Source organism: Phytophthora cinnamomi (genome assembly GCF_018691715.1).
Source record: "Phytophthora cinnamomi strain GKB4 chromosome Unknown Contig5, whole genome shotgun sequence".
Taxonomy (NCBI): Eukaryota; Oomycota; class Peronosporomycetes; order Peronosporales; family Peronosporaceae; genus Phytophthora; species Phytophthora cinnamomi.
In genome coordinates, this window is record NW_027150938.1 from 471,371 (window position 1) to 484,797 (window position 13,427).

The window sequence follows — 13,427 nt, forward strand, 5'->3', positions numbered from 1 at the left end:
TCCTGGCCACACGTCGTGGGCTCACACGTCGCCCCTCCGTTCTCCGATACTTACCGCTCCTCACTGCTCACGCGTCGCTCCTCCCGGCGATCTTCCGCGGCTGCCGATCTTCAACTGCGACCTGCTCCCGTCGCTAGTGCCCGTAGTCAGCTGGCTCGCCCCGACCACCGACCGCTCGCTGTCGTACAACTTCGTCCCCGACTCCACGCTGTGCACCACCCCGGTCACCGCGTCAAGTCGATCTCAACACACGTTCCGTCCAGCCGCTCCTGCACACGTCCGGCAACCCAGTGACAGGGCTCCCTACTACAGCTGTGTGGCTATGTCGCAGCACTACCAATGGTTCAGGGCTGACAGTACTAGGCTCTTGGGCACTTTTTCTTACCAAATAAGCAGTGTAATTAGTGCGGGCCATTTTGCGCCTGGTCGAAGTTTTTTGCTCTCTAGTGTCTATATGATTATTGTGATATTTTTTTTCTTCGGTTATAGTTAGTGGGGTTGCGCACCCACACTAACGTTATTGGCGAATCTACAGTAAATGCACTCCTTCTTACAGTTTGCAAGTGATACTTCATTAACTACTATAGTACTACCGAATTCCTCGGTGATCTAATAGTGAGGGGTAGCAGCCCTGACTTAGTACTGATACTAAGCATCGCAACTATAGTAGTACTAAACAGCATTTGCGTTCGTTTGCACGCCTTCACGAGCTTAATTCCATGACGCAGCGCCAGATACGGTTAGAAGCGCTCGTTCTCACTAATGGAGTCACGACAAAAACACTTATGAATGTATGGAAAAAACGCTACCAGAGCCAAATTCTCGCAAGTTGCGCCAACAATAGGTAGGTTTCTTCACCAAACCGCTGGCAAACTACAATTAAGACACAAGTTTGTGTCAGTATTTGTCAGTAAATAAGCCAGCCTGTTAATTATTTCGCACAGCTCACATTAAAAACTCAACAAATACCTGACCGAAATATACCCTTGTCATTATTTTGCACCTGAATACGACACGGATTTTGCTACAGGACACTTTACGGAAAACTACGTGCATATTGGGTTAGCTATAGTGCCGGTTTATAGTTTGGTAAATGCTCAATGTGGTGAAAAAGCAACAACAAGTCTAGGTGCACTTCGATGTATGATAGATGGTGCACTTCATCATACAGTAGCCAGATATAAATCGAAGAATGAAAGCAAACAGGAAGGTGAAGAAGACAGACTACCGAACCAATTATGTTATTGCGCGTGCAAGACTCGATCGTTCGGTCCTCGTTCCTCGCAACTCTCAGACATCCTTTCTTCGTTCTCAACGCCCAAATCGATATCTATGGTCCTGTCTTTCGTCTGAGGTTGCGAAGCCTCTCAGTTCGAAGCTAATATCGTGTTGCATAATACCGGTAGGGTGATGAAGGGTATGCCTCAGTTGCATCAACAAGGTTGATGCCCTTGATCATTACCACGCCAGCCACATTATCATGACGACCAACTCGTCGTGTGTCACTCGTCAGAGTGTCCTGCGGTGCGAATGATTCCGTTAGTGGCCCGGTATAATTTACCGAGTGATCCTTCGCCTCCCGCGCGTCGTCGTCGCTAATAATAATAGAGCCGTTCGATCAAGCTGCATAACCCTAAGCTCATGCTGCTGCATGCGCTCAAGAGCGCCGCCTCAATCTGCACGAGTTCCAGTGGCAGGGCCTTGATGAAGGGTTTCGGCGCCAAAGGTTTGCGACAAGGTGGACCTAGCGGCAGTACAAGTACAGTACTGCTCCGGCGGGTGAACTATGGGTAGTAATCAATTTGTGCGACGGGGTGAACTACTGAGTGCTATCGTAGTAGATGTTTACGAAATTGCATGACTATTATTAATATAGCACAGGGCTAGGAGTACACCAGGTAACAAGGCCAAAATCTACTGATAACAGTAGTAATGTTACTGCTACTGTTTTGCGTAGTAAATCCGATGGTCCCCTCCTATCATCTTCACCTGGATCGACGATCTTCGGATCTCGGGTCCACCAGGCGCCACCATGGCGGCCCTCCGCTGGAGACGCGTTCCTCCGTTCAAGCCCAACGGTTTCGACGCTAAGTGACCTTCGCGCCTGCGTATCCATCGCCGCCGCTGCATGAGCAGGAAATGACTTCCCTCTTCGCCCTCCGCTCACTTTCGCTTTCGAGCTGCACTCGTCCCGACTCCTGTGACTGCTTGCTCGACCTAACGTCATCTGCTGCGCCATGGCCTGGGCCGCTGCGCTCTTGTCGCTGCTGGCGCTCACACTGAGGGCCGTCTCCGCCGACGAGCTGAACCCGGACTACCGGCCGGGAGATACCTGGGTCGACGGCCTGCTTCGGTACCGCATCACGGACGCCGACGCCATCGCCAGCACGGCCGTCGGGCTGCCGGCCGAGCTCATGGCCGCGAGCCAACCCGTGTTCTGCACCGAGAAGAACATGTACACGCTGAGCTTGACCATATCCTTGTGCCTGCCCAGCACTGAGTACACGAAGTTGGCGACGCTGTCGCTCACGTCCATCTCGAACGCGAGGCAGGTCGCCGTCCAGTACACGTACCTGGCCTGTTCGAGTGCGGTCGGCGCCCCGACAACAGTCACTCCCATCACTGGGCCCCCCAGTATGGAGGTCATGTTGGGGAGAACTACCCCCACTGTGGCCGGGGCGGTCGCTGTCCGCGTCTGTCCCAACCTCGACTGCGCGGTGCTGCCGACAGACCTCGTGTTCGCGACGCTGCCCACTGCGTCCTTGATCGTACCAACATCGCTCACCAACTTGGTGGACTGCGCGCCGACACTAGCAAATGGCGTTTCGTATCAAGAGGGCCAGTCGGGTGCCTGCAAGTGCGTTTGCCCAGCGAGCTCTGGCTCCGACAACAGCCCAAATGTCTGCTCGTGTAGTACGGGGAAGGGGTTACTCGACGGGGCGTGTCAAACATGCCCGGCCGGTTCTTCTGTGGTGAATGGAGCTTGCAAGTGCTCAGGAGCAACTTCGGGGTTCATCAATAGCGTGTGCACGGTGTGTCCAACAGGTTCAAGTGTTATTGAGGGAGTGTGCACATGTTCCGCTGGTCGATCGATGACCGGCGGCCAATGCACATGTCCGTCGACTTCAACTTTCGTCAACAATGCGTGCGTATGTTTAGGAGGTCAAACCCTCGTCAACAATGCCTGCACGTGTCCGTCTACGTCGGTGCTTACGGGTAGCGGCAGCAGCGCGCTGTGCCTCTGTCCGGGGTCAACATCGGGGTTCGTCAATGGTGCCTGCGCGGTGTGTCCTTCCGGTTCAAGCGCCGTGAGTGGTGTCTGCACATGTTCAGGGGGACGATCGCTTGTCGGTGGCCAATGCACATGTCCGTCGACGTCAACGTTTGACGGTAGTGCATGCGTGTGCGCAGGGGGACAGACCCTCGTCAACAATGTCTGCACGTGTCCGTCTACGTCGGTGCTTACGGGTAGCGGCAGCAGCGCGCTGTGCCTCTGTCCGGGGTCAACATCGGGGTTCGTCAATGGTGCCTGCGCGGTGTGTCCTTCCGGTTCAAGCGCCGTGAGTGGTGTCTGCACATGTTCAGGGGGACGATCGCTTGTCGGTGGCCAATGCACATGTCCGTCGACGTCAACGTTTGACGGTAGTGCATGCGTGTGCGCAGGGGGACAGACCCTCGTCAACAATGTCTGCACGTGTCCGTCTACGTCGGTGCTTACGGGTAGCGGCAGCAGCGCGCTGTGCCTCTGTCCGGGGTCAACATCGGGGTTCGTCAATGGTGCCTGCGCGGTGTGTCCTTCCGGTTCAAGCGCCGTGAGTGGTGTCTGCACATGTTCAGGGGGACGATCGCTTGTCGGTGGCCAATGCACATGTCCGTCGACGTCAACGTTTGACGGTAGTGCATGCGTGTGCGCAGGGGGACAGACCCTCGTCAACAATGTCTGCACGTGTCCGTCTACGTCGGTGCTTACGGGTAGCGGCAGCAGCGCGCTGTGCCTCTGTCCGGGGTCAACATCGGGGTTCGTCAATGGTGCCTGCGCGGTGTGTCCTTCCGGTTCGAGCGCCGTGAGTGGTGTCTGCACATGTTCAGGGGGACGATCGCTTGTCGGTGGCCAATGCACATGTCCGTCGACGTCAACGTTTGACGGTAGTGCATGCGTGTGCGCAGGGGACAGACCCTCGTCAACAATGTCTGCACGTGTCCGTCTACGTCGGTGCTTACGGGTAGCGGCAGCAGCGCGCTGTGCCTCTGTCCGGGGTCAACATCGGGGTTCGTCAATGGTGCCTGCGCGGTGTGTCCTTCCGGTTCGAGCGCCGTGAGTGGTGTCTGCACATGTTCAGGGGGACGATCGCTTGTCGGTGGCCAATGCACATGTCCGTCGACGTCAACGTTTGACGGTAGTGCATGCGTGTGCGCAGGGGGACAGACCCTCGTCAACAATGTCTGCACGTGTCCGTCTACGTCGGTGCTTACGGGTAGCGGCAGCAGCGCGCTGTGCCTCTGTCCGGGGTCAACATCGGGGTTCGTCAATGGTGCCTGCGCGGTGTGTCCTTCCGGTTCGAGCGCCGTGAGTGGTGTCTGCACATGTTCAGGGGGACGATCGCTTGTCGGTGGCCAATGCACATGTCCGTCGACGTCAACGTTTGACGGTAGTGCATGCGTGTGCGCAGGGGACAGACCCTCGTCAACAATGTCTGCACGTGTCCGTCTACGTCGGTGCTTACGGGTAGCGGCAGCAGCGCGCTGTGCCTCTGTCCGGGGTCAACATCGGGGTTCGTCAATGGTGCCTGCGCGGTGTGTCCTTCCGGTTCGAGCGCCGTGAGTGGTGTCTGCACATGTTCAGGGGGACGATCGCTTGTCGGTGGCCAATGCACATGTCCGTCGACGTCAACGTTTGACGGTAGTGCATGCGTGTGCGCAGGGGGACAGACCCTCGTCAACAATGTCTGCACGTGTCCGTCTACGTCGGTGCTTACGGGTAGCGGCAGCAGCGCGCTGTGCCTCTGTCCGGGGTCAACATCGGGGTTCGTCAATGGTGCCTGCGCGGTGTGTCCTTCCGGTTCGAGCGCCGTGAGTGGTGTCTGCACATGTTCAGGGGGACGATCGCTTGTCGGTGGCCAATGCACATGTCCGTCGACGTCAACGTTTGACGGTAGTGCATGCGTGTGCGCAGGGGACAGACCCTCGTCAACAATGTCTGCACGTGTCCGTCTACGTCGGTGCTTACGGGTAGCGGCAGCAGCGCGCTGTGCCTCTGTCCGGGGTCAACATCGGGGTTCGTCAATGGTGCCTGCGCGGTGTGTCCTTCCGGTTCGAGCGCCGTGAGTGGTGTCTGCACATGTTCAGGGGGACGATCGCTTGTCGGTGGCCAATGCACATGTCCGTCGACGTCAACGTTTGACGGTAGTGCATGCGTGTGCGCAGGGGGACAGACCCTCGTCAACAATGTCTGCACGTGTCCGTCTACGTCGGTGCTTACGGGTAGCGGCAGCAGCGCGCTGTGCCTCTGTCCGGGGTCAACATCGGGGTTCGTCAATGGTGCCTGCGCGGTGTGTCCTTCCGGTTCGAGCGCCGTGAGTGGTGTCTGCACATGTTCAGGGGGACGATCGCTTGTCGGTGGCCAATGCACATGTCCGTCGACGTCAACGTTTGACGGTAGTGCATGCGTGTGCGCAGGGGGACAGACCCTCGTCAACAATGTCTGCACGTGTCCGTCTACGTCGGTGCTTACGGGTAGCGGCAGCAGCGCGCTGTGTAAATGTCCAGGTGATTTTGAATTTGATACTTTTTGGAACTGTGGGTGTCCGGATGGCCAAGAACAAGACGGCAACTTCAATCTGTGCAAGTGCCCCAACCACAAAATAAAGGATGGTCTGGATTGTAAGTGCCCAGTGGGCGCTACAGCAGAGGGTGCCAATGGTTGCACGTGCTCAGGAGGGCGAGATATTGTCGACGGGGAGTGTAAGTGTCCGAGCGGCCAGGAGTTCACGAATGATGAATGCGTTCCGATATGCTTCTGGCAGGCAAACAACCTTGGATATGATTGTGCCTGGACAGATCCAAGTAAAACGTTGCTCACGCTGAAAGATGATTGCCAAATTTCTGCTCCTGCAGCTTTGGATAACTATGTCGCGGATGAACGCGATAACAAGAACGATGACACTCTGGGCGACCCTGTAATTTCGATCACAGCCACTCAACAAGGTGCGTCTGTTGGCGCGACGAAGAAGGCGACGTGGAAGGAATACGTGTTGACTCCGACGACGCTCGAGAATAAAGTTACGTTCAACACGTTCGGCGTCTTCGATCTCGAGATGACAGCGACCGATTACAGTGCCATCGCCCGCTGCTCTGGTTGTGTTGCGATCGTCGACAAGTATCCACCAACCGCCGAAACCAAGTGTCAAACGACGGTATCAAATACGCTGTCCACCCCCGCGTCGTACGCAGATGGCAAGCTTGCTGAGGCAATCGCCCAAGAGGGCAAGTTCACCGCCTTTTACAGCAACGGCAACATCAAAAACAATGATGGTGCATCTGACGTGAGCACCGGTGCAAATGAGCGCTGTGATGACCTCAAAGCAGAAATGCAGGACTTTTTCGCACCTTCCGCGTCAAAACTGGCCTCTCTTGACGGCCAGTGTTTTGATAACGATTTCGTGAAGAAGCTACTCAACACGGCACCAAGAACCAGTCTTTTGGCATCGGCTACCCAGGGTGAGTTGGACGGTTTGCAGTGCACGCGTTGCTGTTCCAAGTCCCTCGGACTAAAAGAGTATTATTACGACTACAAGTGCGGAACGGACATATCGAAGACTGAGAAGAAGACAGCAACGTCGGACAGTTGTGCCTTCGACTACTGCCTCGAAATGCCAAGCAATACTCTGGTAGAAGCGAGTGCTGCTGTTACGGACAGCGTTGCTGAAGAGACGACCGCGGTTCTCGGTGGGCTACCTACATCCGTGCCACCAGCTCTTAATGTGATTCATCACAGTATCAAGTGCACTGCAGTCAACGCAGGCTGCTCATACACACCAATGTTGGGTGATTTACTCACGCACACGGCATCGTGGGGTGTGGATGACCTGGCATTATATGATGTCGAGGATTATGTATTCTGGCGTTATGCAGTTGACACAGAGAACTGGGTTGCTTGGAGTGATTCTGCGGCTTTGACATTCACCAACACTCGAACTACTGTGTATGTGGAGGCATGGACTCCTTGTGGACGAGCGTACCGCGATAGCTTCGTTGTGGTGCTTCACCCTCATAGTCCACACAACGCGTGTGGGACCTTCAGACAAATGTGGACTGAGAACTCGCCCACTCCGCGGACCAACGCCGAGACGCACATGTGTGCGTATCCAGGCAGCGACTTCGTGATGATGACATTTGCGTACGACAGTGATGCAGACGCAACCCACGATCCTGACACTGTCAAAGGAAGATACACCGACGTCAAATGCTACGTGAGGCTGGCAGAAGGTGGTCCAGGAAACGTAGACAAGGTTAAAGAGGCTGCCTTGCCACTGACATGGCCTACGAGCACCTCTGGTCGTATCGAGATTTCCAAGCAGCTAGCGCTCGAGCTGGTGTACGATCCCGAGACTTCCGAAACCACGGACGTGAAGGTGAGCTGTGACTTCACTTACGAGTACTTCAACAGCGAGCAAACCGACATCGAGTCGTGCAACTATCCATTTACCCTCAAGGACTGCGATGCCCCCGAGCTGCACACAAGCGACACTGCTGAGTGCGCGCTCGGGTCTCCGATCGAAGTTCCAGGCCCGTTCGAAGCGTGCAACGGCAATGTGTTCACGACGGTCAGTGGAGCGTCTCAACCGGAGACGACGTTGAAGGCTGTGAATGACGCGTGCTGCGCGTCGAGCCCGGTTCTGAATTGCGTTTCGCTGACAGAGTCAGCCGCGACGGGTGGTGTGAAGCGGTGCGAAGCCACAACGAGGCTAATGATGGCCACGGAGCTGCGTGTCAACGACGAAGACGAAGACGATGGCGACACGAAGCTGACCGCCTCCGCGTCACCATCTGCGGCGGAGCTGTTGGTGGCTAGTGCCATGGCCGCCATTGTGGCTCTGGTCGCGGTAAAGCATCGTATGGCGGGAGCATCGCGTCAAGCGAGCGAGGTGGACGACGTCTACGTTAACCTGCTGGATTGAAGTGGCTCGGCGGTTGGGTTCGGCCCCAACACACCGCGTGGTGCATAGGATTCCTTTCGCTTCGTTTACATCGTCAGCAGTCAAGTAACGCGGTAATATATGTCTGCATTGCTAGCACAGCGCATACCGGTAGTTGAGGTACATGTAAGGACTAAGTAAGTAAGACCAGTAACACGGGTTTGACTTCAGCATGACCGAATCTTTAGATCGCGACCCTTGTCTGCGGCTCCCAACCGTCGAATGAGGATCGTGCCTTTTGAGGGTCGCCATGACTGGGAGGGATATCCTCCAGCCGACTTGTCATTCGCAAACATGCGGTCTCTCGCTGCATTGCTCGTGGCCGGGGCCACCTCCTGCCTTGTGGGTGTCACCGGGGCATTGGGGCAGCTCGACGACAACCACGCGGAGAATGTCACGCCGCCGGAGCTCCAGCTCGCTGCGAACGACGACACCGATCCGATCTGCTACTGGCAGGCGGGGCTGTCGTGCGATTTGGACGACCAGGCCGGCAGCATCAGGCTGGGCCAAGTCGACAAGTGCGACGTGCCGGTGCCCGTCCCCACCGACAACTACGTGTCGGACCTCCGAGTCAACAAGTACGACGACCTCGCTAGGAAGGTGGCGTCGCAGCAGCCGTACGTCCTCATCACGTCGGCGAGGCGCGGCTCGACCACGACGGCGGCCACGTCGCAAAGCACCTGGTACCAGTACGTGACCAACCCGACGCTGGTGCAGAGCCAAATCGTGTTCGACACGCCCGGGATGTACGACATGGAGATCGTCGCCAACGACTACAACTACGAGGTCTCGTGCATCGGGTGCATCGCAATCCTGGACAGTTTCCGACCGCGCTATGGAACTACGGGGAGCTGCCCCACCAACCTGCCGTCTACCGCGCAGACGCTCACGAGCGCGACGTTGATCTCGTTTCAAGGATACGACAACGCCTACAGGACGTACACGGCCGATGCCAACGTCGTCAACAACCCGAACAGCGGCATCCTGTGTGCGACTGACACAGACAGGTATGGGAAGCTCAAGAACTTTTACGAGACTGAGAAGACGTGCAGCACGACCTGCTTTGACAATACACTCCTGGCGACTAACGTGGCGAAGCTCAAGACAACTCCATTCACGGTGTCGACTCAAACCACGTACAATCTCCAGACGTCCTCCGCAACCATGGAGTCGCTGTTAAACGCCCAGTGCTCGTGGTGCTGCAGAAAAGCGAGAACACTCAAGGAAATGTACACGGAATACTACTGCCCGAACGACTACGAAAACGACCCAGATCCACCGACAGCGGAGTGCAAGGGGGGAACAGGGATCCCCAACACGTGCTCGTTCAACTTGTGTCTTCAAGCCAAGGGCCCCGACATCATCACCGCCTCCGCCACCATCAAGTCCACCATCCAGTCCGCGTCTACTGCAGTGCTCAATGCTCTACCGAACAAACCCGCGGGCTGTGACGCCATGAAGCACGTCTACTACACCATTCCCTGCACCAACTTCGACAAAACCGACACCAACTGCCGATACAGCGTCCAGTTGTCCCAGCTCCTGGACGTGTCGACAGCCTTCACGGCGGCGTTCCCCACGCCGGCGACCGAAGCGACCAAGAGCAAGGACTACGTCTTCTGGCGCTACAACCTCGACGGCAAGACGTTCGTCGCGTGGAACCCGCTGAGTGACTCGGCGATCGCGTTCACCGATGCCAGCACCACGGTGATCCTGGAGGCATGGACAGCGTGTGGGAGAGCGTACTCGACCTCGTTCACCATCAACTTGTTCCTGCACAGCACGTTGACGTGCTCCAAGTTCGACGCAATGTGGCAGGTGGTGGAGAAACCCGGCGTGCAAGGCTCCGAGGGCACCTACTGCGCCTACGGAGGCAGCGACTTCGCTATCCTCAAGCTGAGCTTGTCGGTTGCCGACGTATTACAGCAGGTGGACAACACCGTCACGGGGACGTACACGGGTGTGCAGTGCGACATCATGGTGAAGCCCACTGGTGGATCGGACACGCAGGTCGTCTCGCTCGTGAGCGACTCGTCCTCCTCCACCATCAACAAATACTACGGCGTCGAGCTGGTGAACAACCCGTCGACGGCGCAGAAGACTACGGGAGTCGTCCACTGCAAGTTTACGCGCACTCCGCGCACGGCGTCCACGACGACGACTATCAACACGATCGACTGCAGCCACACCTTCACCGTGACGGATTGCAACAAACCGGAGTTGACTTCCGGCGGACAGCAAGACGTGTGCGCGAACAAGTGCGCGGGCGATGCCGCGCCAGGGCTGTACGAGTCGTGTGGCGGCTCGGTGGTGACGTCCACTGCGACCAACACGATCATGAAGCCGGCGACGGTGCCGACGTGCTGCACGAAGTGCTCGCAGACGCTGACGTGCAACGCTGTGGGCTCGACGGACGTGAAGCGCTGCGAGCCTCCGGTGGTTCCGTTGCTGCTTGCAGAGTCGACGGACAGCTTGGCCGGTACAGGGACGCTGATGATTTGGGCTGCGAGTGTCATGGTCGTTGTCGTGGCTTCAATCGTAGTGAGACTCCGTGCGGGCACTGCTGTGAGCGGTGCGGAAGATGAGGCTGTGTATTATCCTCTGCGAGAGTAGAAGGCTGGCACAGTACTAAGTGCATTGTATGTGTCGCACTGCAAGGTAGGGGGGGGGGGGTATGGTGGGTTTGCATCGGTATGGTCTAGCTATTTCCATGAATTTGGATGACCATGAAAAAAGTTAAATGTTGGGTTAACTCGTCCCCTTGCTAGGAAGGCCTTGCTGTCCACAGGATGCACACCAAATCTTTGCGAAGATCTCTGACACGCATAGGTAGCCGCCGAGGTTGACAAAGGCCTGCGGCTACCGATGCTTGTCAGAGATCTTCGCAAGGATTGGCGACTCTTCCGTGTTGAATCTGGTGGTGGTCGATATCTTGCTCCCTGACATTCGCCATCATGCGCGCTGTCGCCGCGGTGCTTTTGGTTGCATGCACTTACGTCGTTGCGGCCGATGGGCTGGGGCGACACAAGCGTGACCACTCCGAAACGAATGGAGCTCAGCGACTCGAGCTCGTGGCGAACGACGACGTCGACCCCGTTTGCTACTGGCAGATGGGCTTGTCCTGCGAACTGGGCGATGCTGCCAACAATCTCAAACTGGGGGCCGTGGATCAGTGCGAAGTGCCAGTGCCCGACCCGCTGGACGCCTGCGAGAGCGATTCCCAGCGCAGCATCTACGGAGGCGAGAGCAAGAGCGCGTTCATTCAGATCATGTCCACCAAGATGGGATCGACAACGACGACTTCGACAAAGCAAGTGTCGCGGCTGCAATACTTCGCCAACCCAGCATTATTGCAAAGCCAAATCTCGTTCGGCGCGCCTGGAAAATACGACATGGAAGTTGTCGGGGGCACTGCTGCCCGCCAGATCACGTGCACGGGGTGCATCGCAATCCTAGATTCGTTTCGACCGAGATATGGCACCACAGGGGGCTGCCCAGCTGCAGTGCTCAGTCCACAGACGCTGACAAATGCGACGCTGACCGCGTTTCAAGGATACGACAACGCCTACAAGACGTACACGGCCGATGCCAACGTCATCAACAACCCGAACAGCGGCATCCTGTGTGCAACCACAACGGACAAGTTCTCCAAGTTCAAACTCTTCAACGAGAGCGAAAAAGACTGCACGTCCACATGCTTCGACAGCACAACTCTCGCAACAAACGTGGCAAAGCTCAAAACGACGCCCCTCATTGCTCTGCAGTCTTCTTCCGCGGTATTGGAAACCCTTCTAAACTCCCAGTGCTCGTGGTGCTGCAGAAAGACAAGGACGCTCAAGGAAATGTACACTGAGTACGCCTGTCCGAACGACTACGAAAACGACCCAGATCCACCAACACCAACATGCAAAGGCGGATCCAGCATCCCCAATACGTGTTCAATCAACTTGTGTCTTCAAGCCAAGGGCCCCGACATCATAACCACCTCCGCCACCATCAAGTCCACCATCCAGTCCGCGTCTACTGCAGTGCTCAATGCGCTACCGAGCAAACCCGCGGGCTGTGACGCCACCAAGCACGTCTACTACACCATTCCCTGCACCAACTTCGACAAAACCGACACCAACTGCCGATACAGCGTCCAGTTGTCCCAGCTCCTGGACGTGTCGACAGCCTTCACGGCGGCGTTCCCCACGCCGGCGACCGAAGCGACCAAGAGCAAGGACTACGTCTTCTGGCGCTACAACCTCGACGGCAAGACGTTCGTCGCGTGGAACCCGCTGAGTGACTCGGCGATCGCGTTCACCGATGCCAGCACCACGGTGATCCTGGAGGCATGGACAGCGTGTGGGAGAGCGTACTCGACCTCGTTCACCATCAACTTGTTCCTGCACAGCACGTTGACGTGCTCCAAGTTCGACGCAATGTGGCAGGTGGTGGAGAAACCCGGCGTGCAAGGCTCCGAGGGCACCTACTGCGCCTACGGAGGCAGCGACTTCGCTATCCTCAAGCTGAGCTTGTCGGTTGCCGACGTATTACAGCAGGTGGACAACACCGTCACGGGGACGTACACGGGTGTGCAGTGCGACATCATGGTGAAGCCCACTGGTGGATCGGACACGCAGGTCGTCTCGCTCGTGAGCGACTCGTCCTCCTCCACCATCAACAAATACTACGGCGTCGAGCTGGTGAACAACCCGTCGACGGCGCAGAAGACTACGGGAGTCGTCCACTGCAAGTTTACGCGCACTCCGCGCACGGCGTCCACGACGACGACTATCAACACGATCGACTGCAGCCACACCTTCACCGTGACGGATTGCAACAAACCGGAGTTGACTTCCGGCGGACAGCAAGACGTGTGCGCGAACAAGTGCGCGGGCGATGCCGCGCCAGGGCTGTACGAGTCGTGTGGCGGCTCGGTGGTGACGTCCACTGCGACCAACACGATCATGAAGCCGGCGACGGTGCCGACGTGCTGCACGAAGTGCTCGCAGACGCTGACGTGCAACGCTGTGGGCTCGACGGACGTGAAGCGCTGCGAGCCTCCGGTGGTTCCGTTGCTGCTTGCAGAGTCGACGGACAGCTTGGCCGGTACAGGGACGCTGATGATTTGGGGTGCGAGTGTCATGGTCGTTGTCGTGGCTTCGATCGTCGTGAGACATCGTGAAGATGGAGCTGCGCGTGATCAAAGTGGGTATTACCCCCTGGTTGACTGACTGACGGTGGTAA

General features: G+C 57.1%; 3 protein-coding genes across 3 annotated transcripts; all 3 read left to right on the plus strand.

Moving 5' to 3' along the window:
- Positions 1 to 2,237: 2,237 nt before the first annotated feature.
- Positions 2,238 to 8,177, plus strand: IUM83_09768 (Amino Acid/Auxin Permease (AAAP) Family; the record flags this gene model as incomplete). Its single annotated transcript, XM_067934231.1, has 2 exons — positions 2,238 to 2,857; positions 7,301 to 8,177. The coding sequence occupies 2 exons, from the start codon at positions 2,238 to 2,240 to the stop codon at positions 8,175 to 8,177; spliced, it is 1,497 nt and encodes a 498-aa protein (XP_067799335.1).
- A 312-nt stretch (positions 8,178 to 8,489) lies between these two features.
- Positions 8,490 to 10,808, plus strand: IUM83_09769 (Collagen triple helix repeat; the record flags this gene model as incomplete). The annotated part of the gene is made up of 1 exon (XM_067934232.1): positions 8,490 to 10,808. One exon carries the CDS (start codon positions 8,490 to 8,492, stop codon positions 10,806 to 10,808), a length of 2,319 nt encoding a protein of 772 aa, XP_067799336.1.
- Positions 10,809 to 11,149: 341 nt separating this feature from the next.
- On the plus strand, positions 11,150 to 13,414 carry IUM83_09770 (Collagen triple helix repeat; the record flags this gene model as incomplete). Its single annotated transcript, XM_067934233.1, has 1 exon — positions 11,150 to 13,414. One exon carries the CDS (start codon positions 11,150 to 11,152, stop codon positions 13,412 to 13,414), a length of 2,265 nt encoding a protein of 754 aa, XP_067799228.1.
- Positions 13,415 to 13,427: the final 13 nt, after the last annotated feature.